The sequence below is a fragment of the Podarcis pityusensis genome (assembly GCF_964106645.2).
Source record: "Podarcis pityusensis genome assembly, chromosome: 5".
In the NCBI taxonomy this organism is placed as follows: Eukaryota; Metazoa; Chordata; class Lepidosauria; order Squamata; family Lacertidae; genus Podarcis; species Podarcis pityusensis.
The window spans coordinates 64,967,503-64,993,459 of record NC_138032.1 but is presented as its reverse complement, the minus strand read 5'-3'; the positions used below and the strand labels follow the sequence as shown (position 1 = coordinate 64,993,459).

Below are 25,957 nucleotides of genomic sequence, written 5' to 3'. Positions count from 1 at the left end.
AGAAATCCTTGTCTTGGACTCTGAAAGGATTCTGTGGAACTGTAACAACCCTTCATGTGGATTATTGCACTCTATGAACAAACAGGTGGAATAGATACTTATACATATACGGACCTTACGCATGAACTGACTAGAGAATGAACTGATCCACTGGGTCTTCTGCTTTTTTCTGTTGAACTTTATGAGATTTCCATTGAAATCTACAATTTGATGCAATGAATACTATACCTTATTTATTCAAAAGTACAGCTGGTTATGTCTTGTGTGTTTATTGATTACTGTTACACATGGAGCTTTGCAAGTCATCACAAGCACCTGATTGTGCATAAAGTAAAACAAATAAAATGGATCACCTCACATCATTGTGACATCAGGTGATTGAAAGTTGGAGGAGATAACATTGCAGCCTGCTGATGAGATCCACTCCCCCCCCCCCCCACTGCTCTACACTGACTGGCAGCAGTTCTCCAGGGTTTCCAAAGTGTCTTTCCTGCGCCTCCCTGGAGATACTACAGGCAGAACATGGAACCTCCTTTGGGTGAAGCAAGTGCTCTACTACTGAGCTAAGGTCCACCAAGGACAGTAGTCTAATACATCCTGAGAATCAGCATTCCAGCAACTAGGAGCTGACATCAGTGCAGGTATTGAAAGTCACTTCCAATTGTGCTTGGTCTCAAGGTGCCAGTCTTCCAGGAAGTGTGACATACCAAGTTGCTTTCATTTACTGTTTTGGAACATCTGAATGTCTTCCTAATTCTGTGATGGGCAGTGAGGGTGGCATTCAACTTAGTCATGTTCATTAATTTCAACAGATCTACTCTGCATAAAACTTAGTTCAATACCACCCAAAGCATGTTTTCATATTGCCAATTCCACAGATGTTAGCAAAGAACTTGTCTCCACCCCACACTGCAAAACAAAGTTTGGGAAGATCAGAGTTCCTTTCTTCATGACTACTGTTTTTAGAAGTCACTTGAGTTATGTCTCAACACCTCCATTAAAAATGCATGGATTTAAATAATGATAATCAGTTCAAAAATGTTTTTTCCAAAGGGATTATTTTGTGTGAACAAACATAGGGAATTTTTCCCAAGGTGAATTTTAAAAAAAATTGTAGTAGTTATAGTTGTTGTCGTTGTCATCATCATCATAGACTGATGGTGATGGTTTCTTGGAGGACTATTTCAGGATCCCAAACTCACTCATAATTCTGCATAAACTCAATTATCTCTTCATACAAGCGCTGTGGGGCATCAAGGCCCAAGAAGAAATCTGTGTGTTGCCAGTCAGGAATCATCTTGTGGTAAACTAAGTTTGAGATCTGAGGCAACCACCGGGCAATATTCTTTGGGGTTGAAACCCAGTCGTTCCCACCATTCCAGAGAGCTATTGGAGCAGTCATTTTTTTAATATCGTAGGAAGGTGCTGTTTCCTAAAAGAGAGGGGGAAATAACAGGTTAAAAAATAGTTTGTAAGTTAGGACTTTGCAGAAACTTCATGATCAAAGCAAACACACACACACGTTATGGGGAATATAAGTTGAGCTGTTAATGTGCATAACAACTGGACGTTGTGCAGATTTGCAAGGCATCATAGAGAATGTGCACATCATCCATGAAGAGGAAATTGTGCACTTTCCTGGTTAATATACATAGTCTCCAACCGGCTTTGGACAATTCCTTGAAATCACTTGAAATTGTGAACACATTCCTTCCATAGGTTGCACCAGCATCCATTTACAGTTTCGGGCTTGATGGCATCCACTGCCTGCTCAATGCAAAATGATGCAAAATAAAAAAATTCCTTCCAGTTGGCCCTTAGAGACCAACTAAGTTAGTTATGGGTATGAGCTTTCGTGTGCATGCACACTTCTTCAGATACACTGAAACAGAAGTCACCAGACTGTTATATACAGTGAGAAGGTGGGGAGGGGTATTACTCAGAAGGGTGGTGGGAATGGGTGATTGGCTGATAGGTGTGGTAAACCAGTTGATGACTATTAATGACTGCAGTTAGTCTTACAGGAAAAAGCAAGGGATGAGATGGCCAAAAATAGCTTTATCATGTATGAGATAAGAATCCAATGTCTCTATTCAGACCAGGTCTCTCCGTGGTTTTAAGTTTGGTAATAAGTTATAATTCAGCAACTTCTCTTTCCAGTCTATTTCTGAAATTCTTTTGTAATATGACAGCTACTTTGAGATCTTGTATAGAATGTCCTGGGAGATTGAAGTGTTCTCCTATTGGTTTCTCTGCCTTGTGATTCCTGATGTCAGATTTATGTCCATTTACCCTTTGGTGTAGGGTTTGGTCTGTTTGTCCAATATAGAGAGCTGAAGGGCACTGTTGGCATTTGATAGCATACACAATGTTAGAAGATGAGCAATTACATAGTCCTGAGATGGTATGTTTGATGTTGTTGGGGCCAGTAATGGTGTTGTCCGGGTGCAAAGTTGGCATCTGGGTTTATTGCAGGCTCTGGTACCAGTGTCCATGTTAAGTCTTGTTGCTGTATTATTATGGGTGAGAAGTTGTTTAAGATTGGGTGGCTGTCTGTAAGCAGTGAAAGGTCTTCTTCCCAGAGCTTGAGAAAGAGAACTATCATTATCTAGGAGAGGTTATAGATCTCTGAGGATGCGTTGAACTGTTTTAACTTGGGAGCTGTATGTGATTACTAGTAGTGTTCTGTTATTTTCTTTTTTGCGTCTGTCTTGCATCATGTTTTTCTATGGGTCTGCCTCTGTTGATCTGTTGTTTAACTTCATCAGGCAGATATTCTAGTTCTAAAATGGTTTGCTGTAGATCTCTTGGGTGAGAATCTCTGTTTGTAGTGTTGGAACAGATGTGGCTGTGATGTAGGGCCTGGCTATATACAATGGATTGTTTGGGATGTTTGGGATGGTAGCCACAAGCATGTAGATATGTTTGTTGGTCAGCTGATTTATAGTATAAGGTGGTATCTATACACCCATCTTGTATTTTTATAGTAGTGTCCAAAAATGTATTTATTGCATAGATTGGTTCATAGTTATGTTGATGGTGGGGTGAAAGCCATTGAATGTCTGGTGGAAGGTGTCCAGGGTCTGTTGACCATGTGTCCAGATAATAAAAATATCATCAATGTATTGCAGGTACAAGAGAGGTTTGAGTGGGTAGGAGGTTAGGAAACGTTGTTCCAAATCTGCCATGAAGATGTTGACATACTGTGGGGCCCATTGCTGTGCCACTGATCTGGAGGAACAGGTCATCACCAAATTTGAAGTGGTTGTGGGTAAGGACAAAATGGCAGAGTTTGGTAGCAAAGTCCACTGTGATTTTATCTGAAATAGTGTTCCTTATGGCTTGCAAACCATCATTGTGTGGGATGTTGGTATAAAGAGATCCCACATCCATAGTGGCTAGTATAGTATTGTTAGGAAGATTATTCAAAAATTGTATTTTCCTCAGAAAATCTGTGGTGTCATGTACGTAGCTGGGAGCACTGATGGCATACGGTTTCAGAAAAGAGTCCATATAACCGGAAACACCCACTGTAATAGTGCCAATACCTGAGATGATGGGGTGTCCTGGATTTCCTGGTTTGTGTATTTTAGGTAGAAGATAGAAAGTTCCTGGTCTAGGTTCCACTGGTGTGTTAGTCCAATTTTATGTAAAAGGCGGTACTGGAAAGTTGTCTGTGAGCCTCCTGGATATAATCAGTTTTGTTCATGGTGATGACAGCTCCACCCTTTAATCATAATGTCCGCCTCTTTAATCATAAAGTCTGGGTTGTTCCTGAGATTATCTATGGCTTTTCTTTCAGCATGGTTAAGATTTTGTTGTAAGCAATGGTGTTTTCTGGTCACATCCATTTGGATTCTGTGGCAGAAGGAATTGATGTGCAGATCTAGTGTGGTATTGCATTCATCAGGAGGGGTCCATGTGGAGTCCCTTTTTGTGTAGCATTTATTCGGTGGTAGCTGGTGGTCAATGTTCTGTTCATTAATGTGTTGGGAGGGTGGTGGTTGTTCCCCAGTAGGCTGAGAGATGTTGTGTTGTGGAGATGTTGTTTGTTCTACTTTGTCTTGTCCTTGTGTGTGTTGAAAGTACTCCTTCAGGCGTAAACAGTGGAAAAATTCTTCCAAGTCTCTGCAGAACTGAATCATGTGTGGGGATTTGGCAGGGCAGAATGATAGTCCGTGTGAAAGGGCTGATTCCTCAGCTGGGCTGAGTGTTTGCTGAGAGAGATTGACAATATTGTTGATCTTGTTATTTTGATTAGTAGCCTGTAGGTTGGGAAGGTTAGAGAGTTTTTTGTTTTTCTGTTTTTTCAGTAATTCTAGTTGAGAGTGATAAATGGTTTGTTTTTTTCATTGTGGAACTCTTGCCAAGCTGGGTGATTCCTGACAGAGTTGTCCAGTGCAGAGAGTTCCTCCTTTATAAGCTTCTGTTTAGAGTACAGAACACCAATCAGATGTTTGAGCAGCTTCTTGGAGAAAGCAGATCAGTATCCATCGTGTTAATCCTTCACAGCTTTAAATCAAAGGGCTAACTGCTCTGCTTTGGCAATGTAGATCTGCTCAGGCATCTTCTTCCAGAACAGGCCCATCTTGTCTGTGTTGAACACCTGCTCTTGAAGATACTCCTTCTGCTGCAACAGCCTCTTCAGCAGCCTCCATGTCTGCAAATGCAGCTTCACCAGTGCTGGGGATGTTCTTCAAATTGAAGCAACCTTTGAAGCAGTTCAGCCAACCGCAGCTGGCATTGAACTCCTTCTCAGGCTGCTTGCCCTGTACCAGTATCTACCCTCATATAAACACACACACACACAGAGAGAGAGAGAGAGAGAGAGAGAGATGCAATTAGTGGGAAATTCTGACCTGATTGTAGTGAGCCATGTTTTCTTCCTTGCTACCCCAGTCAAAGGCTTTGAACTTCCCACTCTTCAAACCCTGAAAAAGAGATGTACCATATTTTGAAAAATAAAATGGGGAAATTATTGTTATATTTATTCATTAATTATATTTCTATACTGCCCTACATCCAAGGATCACAGTTCAGTTTACAATATACATAACATAAAAAAGCAACAATTCCCCTTCTTCCCCACCCAGTTTAAAAGAGGTGTAATTAGCCAAAAGCCTGGAAGAAGAGGAAAGTTTTTGTCTGGTGTCTAAAGATACCTAATAAAGCCATCAGATGCGCCACCCTGGGGAGAGCATTCCACAATTGTGGATTTGCCACAGAAAAGGCTCATTCTCGTGTTTCCATCTTCCAGACCTCTTGTGGAAGAGGGCACATGTAGAAGGGCCTCAGATTATGACTGTGCCATCTGGGTTAGCTCATATGGAGAGAAGCAATCCTTGGGTACAGCAGCACTGAGCCACTTAAGGCCTTAGAGGTCAAAACCAGTACTTTAAATTAGGCCCAGAAACAGATTGGCCACCAGTGCAGTTGGGCCAGGATTGATGTTATTTGCTCAAACTTGCCTCTCTGTGCAAACAGGCTGCTGAATTCTGTATCATCAACTTTCTGAACCACCCAAAGAAAGGTACGCAAAGCCATTGAAAAGCCACTGGTATCATTTCAGCTTCTGCAGTTTTTCACTGAGATGTCTAATGAGAATTACCGTATTTTTTGCACCATAACACTCACTTTTTTCCTCCTAAAAAGTAAGGGGAAATGTCTGTGCATGTTATGGAGGGAATGCCTACGGGTGGCATGCCTACGGATTTTCCTCCTCTAAAAACTACGTGCGTGTTATGGTCGGGTGCGTGTTATAGAGCGAAAAATACGGTAATAGGGACACATTTCCCCTGTCTAGATCCAACAGAAGTCATCATATCGGGCAACCAAAGCAGCTTCTCTGTCAAAACTGGGCCTAAACCTCAACTGAAGTGGATCTAAAAAATCCACTTCTTTCAAGACTGCCTGGATCTGGGCGTGATCTTCTTCTTCTCTTGGCGATCACTCGTAGCCGAGTAAGATTGTCTTCCATGAAAACGGTTTTAACAATGACTCCGTAAGTGACTGTGGAGGCCAATTCTGGATCCACAAGTCCTTCCACAGTGGGGACATTGGTTTCCGGATGGGAGTTGATCACGGTGTGGATTTGCCAAGTGTGCCTTCCTCTTAGCCCATTTCTTCCTTGCATCCTGAGTTCAAGTGTCTTCAAAGCCCATGACACCTTTGGTAAAGGCTGTTCTCCACTTGGAACACTCACAGGCAAGTGTTTCCCAATTGTTGGTGCTTACACTACATTTTAAAAAATTTGCCTTGAGACAGTCTTTAAACCTCTTTTGTTGACCACCAGCATTACGCTTTCCATTTTTAAGTTTGGAATAGAGTAGTTGCTTTGGAAGACGATAATCAAGCATCTGCACAACATGACCAGTCCAACAAAGTTGATGTTAAAGAATCATTGCTTCAACACTGGTGATCTTTGCTTCTTCCAGTACACTGGTATTAATTTTCCTGTCTTCCCAAGTGATGTGTAAAAATTTTTGGAGACACCGTTGATGGAATCTTTTGAGGAGTTGGAGATGCCATTTATAAGTAGTCCATGTTTCACAAACATACTGTAAGGTTGGTACTACAAAACCTTTGTAAACAAGCATTTTGGTTTCTCTGTGAATGTCCCAGTCTTCAAACACTCTGCGCTTCAATCTGGAGAAAGTCGCACTCGCAGAGCTCAGGCAATGCTGGATTTCGGCATCAGTGTCAGCCCTTGTGGAAAGATAACTGCCCAGGTAGGAGAAGTGATCAACATTTTCCAACATTGCACCATTGAGATGGATTTGTGGTGCTGCAGAGGGGTTATTTTGTACTTGGTGCAGCACTTTGGTTTTTTGGATGTTCAGCGATAGGCCAAGTATTTCATAACCTTCTGCGAAGATATTTAGGATGGTTTGGAGGTCATCCTCTGAGCGTGCGCACACTACGTTGTCATTAGCATACTGAAGCTCTATGACTTTGCTTTCAGCCTGCTCATTAAAGAGCTTCCATCTGTTCAAACAGATGATTTCTACTCCAGTGGGGAGTTTCCCTTTGACAAAGTGTAGAATCATGGCAATGAAAATAATGAATAGAGTTGGGACAATAACACAACCTTGTTTAACACCTGATCCCATTGTTAATGGTTCACTTTGAGAGCCATTGTTATCTGCGATTGTTGCTGTCATATTATCATGGAGGAGCTGAATGATGTTCACAAATTTATCTGGGCAGCCAATTTTCAGAAGGACAGTTCACAGAGTATTATGATTTACAGTGTTAAAAGCCTTAGTCAGGTCAATAAACGCCATATACAGGGGTTGGTTTTGCTCTCTGCATTTTTCTTCAAGCTGTCAAGTGGTGAAAATCATGTCCACTGTCCCCCTAGAAGGCCGAAAACCATTGGGAATACTCAAAGGCTGACCTGCAATCTCTGAAAGGCTATCTGTAGATTCCTCTAGGCTGGGAGATGAGCTTTTGCCTCGTACCTACGGGACTGTCTCTTCTGATATGCCCCACGGAGAGCCTCAAGGTCCATAAATAGCAACACCCTAGTGGTCCTGGGCCCTAAGGAAGTTAGATTAGCTTCAACCAGAGCCAGGGCCTTTTCAACACTGGCTCCGGCCTGGTGGAACACTCTGCCTCATGAGACCAGGGCCCTGCAGGATCCGATTTCTTTCCGCAGGGCCTGTAAGACAGAGTTGTTCTACCTGGCCTTTGGCTTGGTGCCAATTTGATTCCCTCCCCCTCTTTTTTTTCTTCTTTTTCCTTTCCCTTCCTGTGATGAGGCTGCATTTTAATATTTTAATGTTTCGATAATTTAATGTTGTATTTTAATCTTGTTTTTAAGTTGTATTCATTCTCTGACAGGACAGTATCCAGCTGAGCCTAATTTTTTTCTTTGATGTCTGCATCGGCATCCAGTGTTGGTGCATAAGCACTTATAATAGTAGTCATGTAAATAGATCATGGCCCGGGGCATAAACAGGGATTAGTGAATGAATCAATAGTCATGCTGTAACTCAGGCTATGCAATAATGTTTAACCTCCTCCCTTTAGGGAGCAGAACAAGGTTGTAAACATCCAAAGAAAGATTTGCAAAGCCATTGAAAAGCCACTGGTATCATTTCAGCTTTTGCAGTTTTTCTAGACTATTCATTCTTAACTGACTTGCTGTTGTGAGAATGATGGAGAGATATACTGCCACTTAGGAGTTGCCTAATTTACACTTACTTGGAAGTAATTCCCATTTAACTTATGGGCTGCAAATTTCTTTTGTCATGTAATCTGAATTTTCCTTTCTGCTCCCGGCAGCTAGATTACATGGATAAGTAGCTCGGGTAACCCCTTGTGCAGAAGTGAAATATATTGGAGATCAGGAACTTTCACTCCACAAGACAATCTTATTCTGCCAGGGGACCCAAGTTGGCCCACACACTTTCTCCAAAGACTCCCACCTACTAACCAGCTGAGATTGCAGCTCAGAGAGGCGTTTTCATTGAAAGACTTGTGAAAACAAATCAGCAAGAGGTTTGCATCAGAATCCCAAACTAACACTAAAGGGAGGGACTTGCAACATGCTTTGAAATCCTCCATTGTTACATCAGGTAATTGACAGGTAGGCGGCCCCACCCTGCTGTTAAATGTGACCTATGATAATAATAATAATTTATTTATATCCTTCCCTCCACAGCTGAAGCTGGGCTCAGGCTAACAACAGTAAAATAATACAGCATTCTAAAATCAATTCATTATAAAATCAGTTCAAATCAATTTGATGGCAACCATTGGGCTAAAGTTCTGTGAAGAATTACCAAAGGAGGGGGTCAGGCTGTGCCTTGGCCAAAGGCCTGGTGGAACAGCTCTGTCTTGCAGGCCCTATGGAAAGATGTCAAGTCCCGCAGGGCCCTAGTCTCTTGTGACAGAGCATTCCACCAGATCGGAGCCACAACCTAAAAAGCCCTTGCCCTGGTTGAGGCCAGCCTAGCCTCTCTATGGCCTGGGACCTCCAGGATGTTTTTGTTTGAAGACCGTAAGGTCCTCTGTGGGACATAACAGGAGGTGGTCCCATAGGTACGAAGGTCCTAGGCCGTGTAGGGCTTTAAAGGTTAAAACCAGCACCTTAAACCTGATCCTGTACTCCACCAGGAGCCAGTGCAGCTGGTATAGCACCGGATGAATGTGATCTCGCAGCGAGGACCCAGTAAGGAGTCTCGCCATGGCATTCTGCACCTGCTGGAGTTTCTGGGTTAGTCTCAAGGGCGACCCCAAGTAGAGAGAGTTACAATAATCCAGTCTGGAGGTGACCATCGCGTGGATCACAGTGGCTAGGTCAGGGCGAGAGAAGTAAGGAGCTAACTGCTTTGCTTGGCGGAGATGAAAAAATGCCACCTTTGTTAGAGCTGCAATCTGCGCCTCCATGGAAAGGGAGGTGTCAAAGATTACACCCAAACTCTTAACAGACGGTGCTGGCACTAATTGCGCCCCCGCAAGAGATGGGAGATGCCCCCCCAATCCCATATCGTCCCAACCCAGCCAAAGGACCTCTGTCTTCAAAGGATTTAACTTCAACCGGTTCCCACGTAACCATCCAGCCACAGCTTCCAAACATCTGATCAGTGTGTCTGGGGCTGAGTCAGGATGGCCATCCATCAACAGATAGAGTTGGGTGTCATCAGCATACTGATGGCAGCCCAACCCAATACTCCGGACAAGCTGGGCGAGGGGGCACATAAAGATGTTAAAAAGCATTGGGAAGAGTATCGCACCCTGAAGCACTCCACACACCAAGGAGTGGCGCGATGACAATTCCCCCCCAAGCGGAAGATTCGAAACCGGGCAGTAATTGGATAGATCTAAAGGATCTAATGATGTTTTCTTTAAGAGCGGGCGCACCACTGCCTCCTTCAATTCCCCTGGGAATGTCCCGGTGCCAAGGGACAAATTGATGATATCCCCTAGGGGGGTCCGCACCTCGTCTGCACAAGCTCTAATCAGCTAGGACGGGCACGGGTCAAGAGGACAGGTGATGGGCTTTCCAGCTCGGAGGAGTCTGTCCCCATCAGCTGGGGATATCCGGTCAAAGTGGTCCAATACTAGACCCGAGGACAGTCGAGGGGCCTCCAGTTCCTTTATTGTATCCAAATTGGCAGGGAGGTCACGGCAGAGCAACAGGACCTTCTCTGCAAAAAAGCTTGCAAATGCCTCACAGCTGTATGTCAAATTGTTATTTAAATTTGGTTGTCCCTCCAGGGACGTTAAAGACCTAATTATACTAAATAATTGCGCCGGGCGAGAGCTAGCGGGTGCAATGGTGGCCGAGAAGTAAGACTTCTTAGTGGCCTTCACTGCCATCTCGTAGGTTTTCATAAAAACCCTATAAGATGTTCTTGAAGCTGCGTTGTGGGCACCCTGCCATACTCGCTCTAGCTGTCTTAGGTCCCACTTCATTTTCCGAAGCTCCTCGGTAAACCAGGGAGCCCGGTTTCTGCGGGGTCGCAGAGGGCGCTTAGGTGTGATCTCATCAATGGCCGCCAGGAGCCGGACATTCCAGCCCTCAACAAGCTCAGTCAATGAGTCGCCAGGGGGAGCAAGGCTTGGCGGAATCTATCAGGGTCCATCAGCCTCTGCGGGTGGGCCCAAATCGGCTCGCCACCTAAGCAGGGTGGGGGTGGGAAGTCAATCCTGGCTTTCAGAGCGTAGTGATCAGACCATGGCACCTTCATCAAAGGAGACATGATCACATCTATACCTGTGCCAAAGATCAAATCCAGCGTGTGGCCTGCTTGATGTGTGGGGCCCAAAACAAACTGGGAGAGCCCTAGTGTTGCCATGGAAGACACCAGGTCCAGAGCCTGAAACTAATCCTGATAAAAAACTGTCCTGTGGTGTCAAAGGATTCCCCAACCCCGTTCTTTTCACAGGGCCATGCAGATGTTACCAGTGACTACATTCAAGACCATGTACTCCCAAATCATAGCCCTTCTTGGCCTGCCTTATGCTACAACACACAGCCTTCACTAGCCTGGAGTCCTCCAGATGTTCTAGACTACAATTCTCATCAACCCCAGCCAGCGTGGCCTGGCTGATGGGAGTTGTAGTCCAAGCAGGTTGGCAGAGGTTGCGGTTGCACTCACAACACCTGGATTATTTATTAAAACACATATCAACAAAATACCAGAGAAAATTAATATATGTTCATCTACATACAGAGGAAATATATTTTCAATTTTTTAAAAAATCCACTGGGGGAATGATTATATCTGTTGCTGGTGAAATACTTCTGTTTGGTAAAATACTAATACTACTACTACTACTACTACTACTACTACTACTAATAATAATAATAATAATTTTATTATTTCTAGCCTGCCCATCTGGCTGGGTTTCTCCAGACACTCTGGGTGGCTCTCAACAGAATATTAAACAGAATAAAACTTCAAACATTAAAAACTTCCCTAAACAGGGAAGTTAAAAACACAAAAGCACCCTTGGCTTTAAATCCTTTAGCATAAAAGCAAAATATATTTGTTAAATATGTACAAAGAGAGGCTGAATTATATCGTTGAATGCTTCCTTGTGTTATATTTCTAGATTTCTTTCTAATAGTCTGTTCTTTTGAATACAATCAGCAGTGCTATTTTTATAGAAAAAGAGGTGCCAGAACTCATCACTTGTTCTCTTATAATGGCAATGGTGCCCACCTGAGAGGTTCCAGAACTGAGTTCTGGTGAGTTCCGGCTAAAAAAAAGACCTGACAATCATCCATTCAAAGCTTCAATCAATACATTAAGCTTCTTTTAACATAATTTAGGATTTAGGTTCTACCTGAGCCCAGTGAAGCAAGTTCTGAACCGATATCCCAGCTGGCCAGTGTGATAGATACACATCACTACGACTCTGTAAGAAAGAAGAGCAAAGTGGTTAGCTGAATTCATCACAAAGTACAACAACTTCACTTACATTTGGTTTGTTTGAAGAAAACAAGTACACCAGAGCTCAACATCTGGATATTATGAAGGAATCAGTGTTTTGTTAGTAAGTCCACTCACTACCTAAGGCTCTTCCAAAGGCCCTGATGAGGGAGCACAGCATTGGCATCCTGTCCAGATGAGACCATAGCCAAGCCTGCACCCGGGATTGGCAAATGGGGGTGCAGGCTTGGATGTGGGCGAAGCCAGGTGCCAGAACTGACAGAAGAAAGCTTCCCTCAGGTCCGTATTCAGGACATCTAAACAGCTTGCACCTGGAGCCCTTACCTGAGTTTTTTCATCAGGGTCCCCACCCACCCTTGGTTCAAGTTGCTGCTCAATGACCTTGCTGTGGTTATGATGGTCACCACTTTCTGGGCCAGGTAGGAATTTGTCCACCAGGCAAACTGGCTCTGGCCTAGTGGTTTTGCCTACCTCATGGCAATCATCACAACCAGGCTTTCTTGGCAGTGGTGCCACCCTGTGGAACACCCTCCCATCAGATGTCAATAAAATAAACAACTATCTGACTTTTAGAAGACGTTTTAGAAGGGAAGTTTTTAACGTTTGATGTTTTATTGTGTTTTTAATATTCAGTTGGAAGCTGCCCAGAGTGGTTGGGGAGGCCTGGCCAAATGGGCAGGGTATAAGTAATAAATCTATTATTATTATTATTACTACTATTATTATTTATTACTGGGTTGGTCACTGGGGTAATCTTAGTCTTGGATGGAGGGGAGGTTGTAGTCTCTGCCTGCTCCTCCAAACCCTGGGGTATTCAGTTAAAGGGATCCAAGGGAAGGTGCCATGTCCTTCTGCCCAGTCAGGGGCCAGAGCTCTCTCCCAGACGGCGGTCCCTGTTGGCGTCACCCTATTTGATGTAAGTATTAGGAACCCTAGCACAGATTGACCTACGGCATCACTTCCAACAGGTAGGACAGAAGTATTTTGATTGCCCCATGCCCAAGCCAAACCCTTCATCTGTATTCAATAAAATTGTGGCCTGTTTCAATCCAAAGCAGTCTCGGTTGTCCATTAATTCTCCAGGGGGTTGGGGACTGAGGTGCCCGATGCCTGGCCTGCAATTACATGCACCTCTTTATGGAGATCCGTTTAACACTCTAAACTAGCTGCCATTCCCAATATTATGTTACCAAACAAAATGGAAATTTGGCATTTCACTTTTAGCTGTTCCACAATGTAAATGCATTTCTTTCTTTCTTTTTTCTTTTTAAAAATATTTTTATTCAGCAAATTTAACAAATCAAATTATAAATCAAATATAACCAATTACATTTTCCCCCTCCCTCCCTCTCCCACCCTCCAGAGACTTCCCTCAGCTCCCCTCTCTGATTTGTTCATACGTATTATTCTCTGCATGTTGAAAAGTTGCGTCATATATTCTACTAATAAATTTGTGGATGTTTATTCAAAACCTGCCAAGGAGTCCAAATCCTTTTCTTATCTTTTTGAATAGTTTGTAAATAGTTCCCATTCCTCCTTAAAGTCATGGTTGTCCTTCTCACACAGTTTATGTGTTAACTTTGCCAACTTTGCATAGCTCATCAGTTTTTCTTGCCATTGTTCTTTTGTTGGGATTTCCTCATTCTTCCATCCTTGTGCTAACAAGACTTTTGCCACTGTTGTTGCATACATAAATTTATTTTTCTTGGCAGGTCTTATCCTAAAATCCCTAACAAAAATGCTTCTGGTTTTTTTGCAAATGTTATTTTGAACATTTTTTTCAATTCATTGTATATCATCTCCCAAATTTTTTTAACTTCTCTACATTCCCACCACATATGATACAAAGTACCTTCTTTTTCTTTACATTTCCAACATACACTTAACCCAGTTTTATACATTTCTACCATTTTCACTAGTGTAATATACCATCTATACATCATTTTCATATATATATTTTCAAAAGAGGACAATCTGTAAATTTCCGATCCGCCTTCCACAGCTTTTCCCAATCCTCAAATTGTATAAAAGGTAAAGTGGCCCCTGACCATTAGGTCCAGTCGTGACCGACTCTGGGATTGTGGCGCTCATCTCACTTTATTGGCCGAGGGAGCCGGTGTTTGTCCGCAGACAGCTTCCTGGTCATGTGGCCAGCATGACTAAGCCACTTCTGGCGAACCAGAGGAAGCACACGGAAATGCTGTTTACCTTCCCGCTGGAGCGGTACCTATTTATCTACTTGCACTTTGTGCTTTCGAACTGCTAGGTTGTCCTATATCTTGTGCCCATTTAATCATGACTGATTTAACCTCCTTATTTTTCATTTCCAATTCTAGCAGAATACTATATGCTTTCTTCAACAACTTCACTTGTTCTTCTATATGCCTCCACACACTCCTGTAAATAATCAGAAATCTTACCATATTTAGATTTTTTATATTAAAGCCAGTTCCTAGGTGGATAATAAAGCTACAGATATATTCAATTAAGAAACGGTTACACACACGAGTAGCCATCCATTTTACAAATTTGCTTTGAGGAAACATCTGTTTAGTTCCAAATATTCCCTGCCAAAAGAAAAACATGAGTACATAGGTCATTTTGTTATTCAAGCCTGTTTTCCTAGAGATATGTCTAATAATATCAAGTAGCAACAAAATACCACAAAAAAATATTGCCTACTCATGGTGACTCCCCCCCCCCCCCCACAAGCAAGGCCTCAGCTCCAAAAGGGAACAAACTGGACAAGACAGTGTTCTGGGATTTTAGAAACTGGCCACAACTTTGTTGGTTCCAGATGTAGGTTGGATTTGGCTTAGGTGTTGTGTGTATATCCCTCATAGCCCCCTGGTAGAGAGCTGTGCCATGACAGGCAGTGGCAGAGGTTCATGCTCCAGCACCGGGGGGCGGAGAGCAGGCAGGGGCAGGGTTGGCGCACGTCCCAGGGGCATGGCGCGCGTCCTGGGTGCATGGCGTGCTGCCCGCAGGGGCATGACGCGTGTCCTAGGGGCATGGTATGACGCCCATGGGGGCGTGGCGCCCAACGCAGGCGGGGAGCAGCTGCGATGGCACCCCACCAGGATCGCGCTGAGGGGCAGTGCGCTTCCCCCACACTCCTCTTCCTCTGCCAGTGACGACAGGGTCAAGCCCAGGATTAAAGGGTTATCCACAAACTGCAGGTCTGCACATATAAACCTCCCAAGCTGCTGAAGGAAGCTCTATGGCCCATCTGCTGCACCCCTTAGCTTCTGGACAGAGACTTCCTACTAGACCCCTCTAATTCCCTGTTATTACACTAGTCTGGGTTAGGGGTGATACGTCACATCACCCCCAGGCCTTACCCATCACCCCAGACAGTGAAATTGCCAACTCGCCACCAAACCAACCTACAATTGCAACCAATCAAAGATCCTTCAACTAACATTTATTTCCTGCAGGGGGCAGGTGTGGGCCATCAGGCCTGAATAAGTCCATTCTGTCAGGTTTGATGTCCAGGTGTTGGATAACACAGCCACCAAGACCCATCATTGCTTAACACAGTGTCCGATTAATCTTCACAAGGGCACCATTTTGTGGGCTGGCTTGTTGGCACCAGAATACCCATTAAACAATCTATGGCCTTTTAAACTGTGTGTTGTTTCTGCTTGTTATTATGGTATGTCTTTTTGTGTTTTTAATATTGTAAACCACCCTGTGATGTTGGTGTGAATGGTAGTATAGAAATCTAATTAATTCATTAATTGATAATTCAAATACTACATGCACAGTCAGGCAGAAAAAAACCCTTCTATATTCAAGACACAGACATCGTAATTGTAGCTAAGAGACAAGATGACAGCGGTCAAGTGTATTTTGACATGAGTGCAAGGAGCAACTGGCACCCTTCTGAAATGGTCCCCATAACATTAACATCATTTCAGTAGGAGCTTGAATATGCAAATGACTTGTAGTTATGCAAACATAGCCTCAAAGGGCACTGCTTGCTAAACTGCTTGCCATTTTGCCAAACAGTTGTGGGATAAATTGCATAATTCCTCACTAATTTCAACAAAAGTGCTTTACTTCTCTATAGTCAGCATGGTGACGTTAGGGAGAATGAATTTAGTGTCATGCCTCTCGTCTTCATTCCCAGGTTGAGAATGCGAGGAATGGCTCTTCCACCAATCTGAAAGGGGTATTCAGTCTGCTTTTACCAAGGGTAGAAATAGGTGTGTTTGCATTAGTGAAATCACATAAAAAGGGGAGTCGCCTGTCTCAGTTCAGCTGAGTGCAGGGAAGACCTCCTCGCCCTGTCAATGATGCAAGCTCTGCTGTTCCTCCAGCTCACAGTTGAAACATTACTTGTATGGGAAACATTACTAAGTAGGAAAATGGGTGGGGAAGTGGCTGCTGCTGAGCCACCCCACATTTCAGCTGTTAGGTGGGGAGGCCTCCTGCTTGTGAGGAGACCCTTCCTAAAGCCAGGAGAACTCTCCAGGGTGTTTCCCATTTCCAGGATTAATTTGCTGGCCCCGCTTGTACGCACGGTTGGGCGCAAATAGAACACACATAATGGGGAGTTACCTGTACCAAACTCTTTAATATGGGGACTTGATACAAACAAAGGTATGAGGATCGTCCTCACACTGGCACCTCTTTTTACTGCCCACGTCAGACATTTTGTGCTGGCACCCATGACACAGCAAGATAAAAAGACAGGCACACCCTCCCCCTTTTTTTTTACTCTAAAATAGTCCTAGGTATAGAGTAGCTAAAGCAACACTCTGCAGCATTGGCCAGATTGAGCAGCTTAGGTGTCTAAAAGAATGACAAATGGCCTCAGGTCAAATGATGGGTATATTCCCAAGTTCTTAGCTACAGCCAAAGATATTTGCACACTGTAGTTTAAAGAAGTATTTTGACCAAAATGCATACTTTGAGCTTGTGTTCAGATAACCCAAGGAACATCGTCAATGCTGGGTTGGAGAAATCTTTCACGGTGACTTGTGGTGCCAATCCAAAGACCATTTTTATCTTTTGGGCGAGCTGCGGCATGATTGAAAATGCAATGAATGCTAAGAAACAGAATGGGAAATAGAAATAGAAGAGAAATGAATATGGCAACCAATGCAGTCTTGATCAAAATCCAAAAACAAATGATTAGCCCACTTTTCTCACAACATTATTGCTTTTACACAGTGGTACCTCTGGTTACGTACTTAATTTGTTCCAGAGGTGCATTCTTAACCTAAAACTGTTCTTAACCTGAAGCACCACTTTAGCTAATGCGGCATTCCGCTGCTGCCACGCGATTTCTGTTCTCATCCTGAAGCAAAGTTCTTAACCTGAGGTAATATTTCTGGGTTAGCGGAGTCTGTAACCTGAAGCATCTGTAACCTGAAGCGTATGTAACCTGAGGTACCACTGTATTGCGTATTGTAAGGCTTGTGAAGAAGTGTTTGCCATCGCAGACGCATGATGGCTATGACAAGTGCAGGGGCAGCCTAAAGAATGGACACTGAGGCTGGTATTGGGTTGAATTAAACCACAACGTTATTGATTACAGGAAAGAGTAGGTATGACCAAAGCACTGAGCATGTATCCAGCATAAAGGCAGCCCACCTGCTATCTGACAGGAACCTGGTCGGGTAGACTTTGGCCTGGGGAGTCACCCCTGACATGGATTGGGTTCCACAACTTGGGAGAAGTGTATTGGCCCATCAGTCCCCCTGTGAACTCCCAGACAGAGAAATCCCCCCTCACAGGGTGCCCCTGAAACTAAGAATGTAGCCCAATGGGTGGGTGGGAATCACAACGGTCAGTCAAGCAGGCAGCCTGCACCTGGCTGCCCCCTTAAATAGGCCAGGGGTGGACTGAGCACAGCCTCCAAGCCCCTGCCCCTGATAGGCCTTGGGGTGTTGCCCACCCACACCTGGTTGCTCCCAGTACATTTCCGAGCACAATTCAAAGTGTTGGTGCTGACCTTTAAAGCCCTAAACGGCCTCGGTCCTGTATACCTGAAGGAGCGTCTCCACCCCCATCATTCTGCCCGGACACTGAGATCCAGCACCGAGGGCTTTCTGGCGGTTCCCTCATTGCAATAAGTGAGGTTACAGGGAACCAGACAGAGGGCCTTCTTGGTAGTGGCGCTCACCCTGTGGAACACCCTCCCTTCAGATGTGAAGGAAATAAGCAGCTATTCTATCTTTAAAAGACATCTGAAGGCAGCCCTATTCAGGAAAGTTTTTAATATTTAACGCTGTACTGTTTTTAACACTTGATTGGGAGCCGCCCAGAGTGGCTGGGGAAACTCAGCCAGATGGGCGGGGTATAAATAATAAATTATTATTATTATTATTATTATTATTATTATTATTAATGCCACAGGGAGTGGCACCAGGTGGCCATCCTGGACCCTCCATGGACCCACCACAGCTGTGCCATGTGGCAAAAGGTACCCACCTAGAGCCGCAGGTGACCAGATATTATGGTCACACACTTCAGGCCAAAATAAACTATGGCAAGAGTATTGAGGCCACACTCATATCCCCTTCTCTTGTAGGCCTTAATGCAATACTTCCAGGGGTTGCTAGACTACAGCTTCTTGTTATATCCAGACTGGGAAACTTTTATTTAAATTGCAAGTACAAACCTGTTGATCCTCGTTTGAAATCCAGGATTTCAATGACATTAAACAACAGTTTGTCAGCTCAAGGAAACCAAAGCAAACAAATACACAGTTAGCAAGGTGTGTAGGGATAATAATAATAAGAAGAAGAACAACAACATCCTTTATTAGGCATAGCTGGGATTATTATACTCCACACACCACTTTTTGTCAATCCATAGCAGCTATGAAACATTACTTTTATGGGAAACATTACTAAGTAGGAAAATGTAGGAAACCTACACAGAGATTGTTATTTACAATGCTTCTCCATAGGTCTCCATGGTCTCCAAGTGAAATCTCTACCATAAACAAGATCTGTATTGAAATTAATATACAACACCAACCATACAAATAAACATGTTGCTATTAGAATGGCCTATGTGTGTTTAAGAAGCCTTCTAACTTACCCATTGTGGTGCCCTGGGAATGACCAATATAAAATAATTTCTCCTGCCCGGTTTTGTTAAGGATAAAATTTATGAAAGCTGGAAGGTCATATTTAGCCATTTCATCTTGACTGCAAAGGAAAAGAAATAACAGACTATGTTTTACAGACTTGAATATGCAGTGAGATCTACATTGTGGAAGCCAATGTTCTCCTGACTACTTCTATAAACATTATGAAACATAGTAATTATGATTAAGCAATAACTCATCCTCCTTAGAAATTTCCCCTGGCACTGCTCACTATTAGTCTGTGCCACATTATGAGTTGTTCAGTGCAAACTAAAAAAGCTCACTACATAGTTAAGAGCAAATATCAGCACCTAGAGAGCCAAATAAGGCAAACCTGTAGAACACCCGTGCACAGAATAGGGGCTGCCATCAGAGTGCCAGCTAGGCAGCTAGGCAGCTAGGCAGTATAAAAATGCAACACAAACAGATTAGAAGAGGGAAATGAGTCCATCTGTTGTTGACACTTTTCTTCATGAAAAAACATATAGCACGACTCTAATGCAGGAAGAAAAAAGAGGGGGGAAACCATCTTTTTTTAAAAAAATGGGAGTTTCAGGAGGAAAAATGTTTTTCCTGTGGGCAGCCAATGGCTCTGCTTCCCCTCCCCCCAGGTCTGAGCAGCTTCAAATTCTGGCCCAGTAACTGTACTGGGAATTCGCAGGACCCACAGTGGGTTCGTCCACACCCAATCTAATTACACCCAAAGTGCAGCTAATCTACTAATATCTGTGGAGTTCACCCAAGGCCATATTTCATCCTCTGGTGCTTGAGTTACCCCAACGGTGTGGGTCATATTGTTGTTGGCAACTGCCTGTGTCAGGAGATAATGGAAGGGTGTGAGTTGTGGGGTGAAGTCAAGCCATTAAAGAGTTAGGATGCCTGCTGTGGCTGTAGAATCCGATACAGATATATTGTGGCAGCTGGGGCAAATGAAGGCATCTGGATGTGTTGTTGCAAGTGCACCATGGTGCTCCTTCTTTCTGCTCTCCTCCTCTGCTGTGGATGTATGACCTGAATGACTGTCTCCAGGCACTACAGCCATCTGCAAGGGATTCCCACACAGCAGTGTTAGCATCGCCAGCCTTCATGCCAGATTTGCAGACAACTTTGTAACACAGAGTTGGTCTTCCAATGGGCCTGGTGCCTGAAGCCAGCTCTTCATACAGCACATCTTTTGGGAATCCTGCCAACTTCCATTCTTGATCAAAGCATGTAATTCCCCAAATGAATAATATATATTGTTTAAAGAAACAACTACCAATTATATAGTATATTTGGAAATGTGTGTGTATATATACACACACACACACACATTTCTACTCCTTCATATTTTGCATTATCAGGGCACTGTTCAATGTTGAAACAGAAGAGAAAGAGCATGGCAGATTAATCATCCAAAACCGAAGACTAGGAACCAGAAACACATAATGAAGTTTAGAAAGCTCCCTCTACCTGAATCGCCAGAATTCTTCTTGCTCCACAGTATAATTAATGTGTTTCATGGACCAAGTGGTCCCTCTACTGTTTCCTAGCCAAACATCATAGCCAGCATCAGCCAGTACGAAGCCCAGGCTGTTGTTGTCCAGATTTGCCACCCAGTTACTGCCAGAGCAAAACATGCCATGTTGCAGAAACACTACGTGCTTTGGATCTGAAACAGAAGTATGTTTTAAGTATAGTCATAAGAAGTAACTTCTGTGTCTTTTTCCAAACAAGACAGTGATCCATCAGAACCTTGAACGGCATTGTTGTCATTCAATATTGCAAGTAGCAGCCAGTGAGGTGGTGCAGGTAGGGCACTGTTGCTCTCGTGGCTTCCCAACAAACTGGGTTTCTGGTGCTTACGGAGAGGGAGAGGGACGGAAGCTGTGCATACTGGCACAGCCAATCCAATTCTCCCATCTCTGCATGCCATACCAAGACAAGCTCCCCCAACTTTGCACCTCCCCTCTTCCTCTCAATGAGCTCCAGTCAAGTGAAGTGTTGGGAAATCAGGAGAGCAATGGTACCCCACACATGCCATTTCACTGGAAGCTACTGCATATCACCCACTATAAACTTGGGGCACAGAGCATGCATGGCCAGCAATTTCACATGTCTGGAATAAATCACTCCTGAATGTAATATGAAAAATTAGAGGTCCCTCCCTCCAAAGAAATATTTTATTGTTTTTACTTATTTGTAAAAGACGTAAAAGTCTTTTACATTCCAGCAACCTGCCATAGAAGCACCAAATGTCTATTTAATTGCATTTAACTTTAAAGTCATTTCAGTTTTTATTTTTTTATTTTTAAAAATATACATTTATACAACACTCTCTATTTTTATTTGTAACAAAAAAGAAAATGATAGCAACTGAAGCAAAGATACATTGTATACCTCACACTACACATGACACTACAATTTATGAAAAAAGGAGAAAAGAAAGAAAAGAAAGAAAATGAAAAAAATAAAAATAAAATAAAAAAGAAGAAAAGGTAGTTGAGGTTTTACAAAGACTTCCAAACATTCTCATTGTACATTATCTGTTAAATACACTTTTACCGCACAGTTACTTATTTCTTTTATTTTTTAATCATATTTCTATGTAAATTGTCAATTAGCTTTATATACTACAAGGCTCAGTCTAAGTCTGCCAAGACATTACCCTTTATACAAGATCCTACAAACAAGAAGGAAAAAGAAATTCAGAACTGAAGGAGAAGAAATCATAATAATGAAAGAAGTCCCACTACGTTTACTAAGAAAAAGAGACAAATACCACTTTCTGACTAGAGCCCTAAAAGTGAAATCAATATTTTGTCAGGATTCAACCTCAAATAGTGTTTTTTATCTGTTAATAGTTCATATTTTATTCTCGGTTTCTCCCCGTTCCATATGTATCTTGCCATATCTCTTGAACTAATGCCCAACTACAGACCAATATCTTTACTAAATTGTGACTATAAACTTTTTGCTGGAATAATTGCAAATAGATTAAAAGAGATATTAAAAGAAATAATACACCCCAATCAAGCGGGTTTCTTACCAGGGAGACAAATATTGAGTAACACCAGGAATATTGTAGATATTTTGGAATATTTAGAATTTAAAACTGATAAAAAAGCAGCACTTTCCTGCTGGATGCATAAAAAGCATTTGATAACGTCTCCTGGCACTTTATGAAAAAACAACTAGAAATATTGGGAGTAGAAGGGCAAATGGGAAAGGCAATAGAAGAGATATGCCAACAACAAAAAGCACGGTTAATTATAAATGGAAATATGACTGAAGAATTTCCAATTACAAAGGGGACAAGACAGGGTTGTCCCCTTTCACCCCTGTTATTTATATTAGCTTTGGAAGTTTTGTTGCAAAATCTTAGAAAAGATAAAAGGAATTACAATTGGGAAAAAATCATATAGTTAGAGCATTCGTGGATGACTTGATAATAACAACACAAGACCCAAAAGAATGTATCCCAGAAGCGCTAGAAGTAATTAAAGCATACGGAAAAGTGGCAGGTCTGAAGGTAAACTACCAAAAAACTAAGATATTAACTAAAAATCTAAATATGGAGAGGGGAGAGAAATACAACAGCTGACAGGATTAGCGATTAAAGGCAAGGTAAAATACCTAGGGATCTGGATATCAACAAAGGGTATTAAACTTTATGAAGATAACTACACCAAAGTATGGAAAGAGGTTAAGGAAAATATGGAAAACTGGACAAGATTACAACTCTCTCTATGGGGCAGAATCTCGGTAGTTAAGATGAATATACTTCTCAAAATGATATTTTTATTTCAAACAATTCCGATACTGGGAGGGATGAGGTGTTTTCAGGAATGGAAAAGAGATATGGCAAGATTCATATGGAACGGGAAGAAACCGAGAATAAAATACGAACTATTAACAGATAAAAAACATTATTTGAGGTTGAATCCTGACAAGACAGAAGTGCTGTTTTGGGGGGACAGGAGGCGGGCAGGTGTGGAGGATTCCCTGGTCCTGAATGGGGTAACTGTGCCCCTGAAGGACCAGGTGCGCAGCCTGGGAGTCATTTTGGACTCACAGCTGTCCATGGAGGCACAGGTCAATTCTGCATCCAGGGCAGCTTTCTACCAGCTCCATCTGGTACGCAGGCTGAGACCCTACCTGCCTGCAGACTGCATTGCCAGAGTGGTGCATGCGCTGGTTATCTCCCGCTTGGACTACTGCAATGCACTCTACGTGGGGCTACCTTTGAAGGTGACCCGGAAACTACAACTAATCCAGAATGCGGCAGCTAGACTGGTGACTGGGAGCGGCCACTGAGACCATATAACACAGGTCTTGAAAGACCTACATTGGCTCCCAGTACGTTTCTGAGCACAATTCAAAGTGTTGGTGCTGACCTTTAAAGCCCTAAACAGCCTCGGTCCAGTATATCTGAAGGAGCGTCTCCACCCCCATCGTTCTACCCGGACACTGAGGTCCAGCACCGAGGGCCTTCTGGCGGTTCCCTCACTGCGAGAAGCCAAGTTACAGGGAACCAGGCAGAGGGCCTTATTGGTAGCGGCGCCCTCCCTGTGGAACGCCCTCCCACCAGATGTCAAAGAGAACAACAACTACCAGACTTTTAGAGGACATCTGAAGGCAGCCCTGTTTAGGGAAGCTTTTAATGTTTGATGTATTACAGTATTTTAATATTTTTTTGGAAGCCTCCCAAAGTGGCTGGGGAAGCCCAGCCAGATGGGCATGGTATAAATAATAAATTATTATTATTATTACTACTATTTTGAAACTAAATCAACTCCCACGAAAAACTAAATTAAATAAAAAATATCACAACCAATTCATGACTTGCAGTCAACATGGACTGTGAACCACTTACTCTAGCTTCCCTTTCTCCCTGCCACCATACTTTTCCATTTCTCTAATAGCTCAGGAAAAGAGTAAAATATGCTTGACCACATCAATTTATACGGCCCATCTCTTTCAAATTTATAGGAAAAATAGAACAAAGACACACTCAGAAATCATAAGAATAGTCACACATTACCAAACAAATGCACTATGTGTTCTTGCAATAAGTCAAACTTTTGCAAAGCAAGGAATTGTCATATTATAATTATAATGAAAATTCCCCACACTATTGAACATTTGTATATATGCACACACACAAATTATAACTCCAAACACAAACTCACCCTTGTTTGACTGATTTCTTTTCCCATGAGGAATTCTGTTAATACTCAGGATATACCCATCATCTGTCACCACTTCATATTCCTCACTGGGATATCCTCTGAAAGAAATAATTTCGCTCTGCAAGACCAAGAGAGTTTGGTTGAGAAGGTTATAAAGTGACTAAAAAATGCCTAAACACTTATTTTCACAGAAAACAATTGGTAACTAGAGTACGCAGATAAGTGAAAAGCCAGTTAAAGTAGTAAGATTGTGAATGTGCCAAATACAATCAGTTGTTTCCCAGTTCAAAAGAAATCTAAGAATTGATTTCCTGCCTCCCTCTGGCATAATTAGAAATGAAGGGAGTCTTCTGTTGCTAAGGGTCTTGGTGTACCACTTAAATATTTTTCTTCTTGCGGTTGAGCAATTATAAGGAACTCTGCAAGATGCTAAAGTTGCCAATGTTGGAGCAACTAAATGAAGCTCACAGAGCACTGGCGTTCCATGAAGCACAAGCTGGGAACTACTTTAGGCTGCTTATTCTTTTAAAGAAAATATTGTAAGCTATGCTGAGCAATGATGCATTGGCAAGACAAAGTATGTATTCAAAACAAAAGAATAATAAATACTTTCTTGCCCTCTAAAATCCCAGCAGCCCATTAAAAAAATGAACTTCAGTTATATGGAGTATAGCACCATTAAGCACCACTTATTGCCAAAGATTCCTTGAGGTAAGAAGACAGGAAAGAAAAGGTTAATGGCTTACAATATTCATAGTAGCTTCTGGATTTACTTTTCTTCTTTTAAAAAATATTTCTGATGTAAGGAGGACTAGGACAAGGCCTGCCCCCAATATGAAGAGCCACATCCTTGACTTGCCTGAAAACAAATCCATATTCCAGCACAGATATATGACTCCTGCTCCACAGAGCTAGATTGAAGCAACTGTCGATGAGATGCACTTCATTATATTCCACAGGAAGAAATTACAGGTTGCTTAAATAGCATGCTACTGTTTGTCAATTACAAGCAATGCCTACCTGATGAGAAGAAAAATTTTAATGTAATGATGTGATGGAATTTTCCCTTGCTCAACTTCCAACCTACTCAGAAGTCATTTCCACTGAGTTCACGCAAGTGAGCCTTGATAAACCTGCTTAATCTCAGGATCATGCTTTTGAGCCCTGTATTGGGCAAAAAGATTCCTGGGTTTTACGGAGATGTACTCCATGGTCCCTTCCAACTCAACAGTTGTACGAATCTTACGAAACTCTTTCCTTGGATCTATGCTCTCTTTTCATTTGCCATCGCAATTCATCTGCTGACCTGATGAGTAAAAAGCAAACAGAAAAACCACACCAAAGTCTCCCAAGTAAGCAGAGCACTCAGGGAGTAGGAGAAGAGATCCTCTTGTGGATTGGAAACTGCTAAGAAACAGGAAATCTTAATTTCATATACTGTATAAGCTCCTGGGGTCTGTCCTGACAGTGATTGAGATCATGGGGTCCTAGTAGATCGCTTGCTAAAGGTGTTGACCCAGTGTGTGGCTGCTTTGAAGGGGGAAAAGGTGGATTTCATGCTGGGGATCATTAGGAAAGGGGCTGTAGATAAAGCTCCCAATATCATAATGGCATGAGGACCCAAGAACCCGTTGAGGTGCTAGACCAGTATTTGGAGACAGTGACAGGCAGGATGTGGATCAATTTTTAAAAAACTGAATTCTGAAAGAACATAAGTGCTATGTGTTTCAAGTTCTCCAGTCTGGAAAGTGTGAAGATGGACTGTTCAAGATGGA

At 42.7% G+C, this 25,957-nt stretch overlaps 1 protein-coding gene and 1 long non-coding RNA gene across 2 annotated transcripts in view; both read right to left on the bottom strand.

The window, feature by feature from the left end:
* Positions 1-253: 253 nt before the first annotated feature.
* Positions 254-25,152, bottom strand: LOC308476751 (putative lysosomal acid lipase/cholesteryl ester hydrolase). The gene is made up of 9 exons (XM_081004605.1): positions 24,929-25,152; positions 24,183-24,300; positions 20,464-20,662; positions 18,963-19,072; positions 16,821-16,960; positions 14,327-14,473; positions 11,800-11,871; positions 4,860-4,931; positions 254-1,432 (listed from the first exon to the last, which is right to left on the bottom strand). Exons 1-9 carry the CDS (start codon positions 25,055-25,057, stop codon positions 1,199-1,201), a joined length of 1,221 nt encoding a protein of 406 aa, XP_080860731.1. The 5' UTR covers positions 25,058-25,152; the 3' UTR covers positions 254-1,198.
* Positions 254-25,957, bottom strand: part of LOC308476786 — a 29,652-nt gene continuing 3,948 nt past the window's right edge. The window contains exon 2 of the long non-coding RNA XR_013986094.1: positions 254-449. This is a non-coding gene — a long non-coding RNA (uncharacterized lncRNA). The remainder of the gene's footprint in view (positions 450-25,957) is intronic.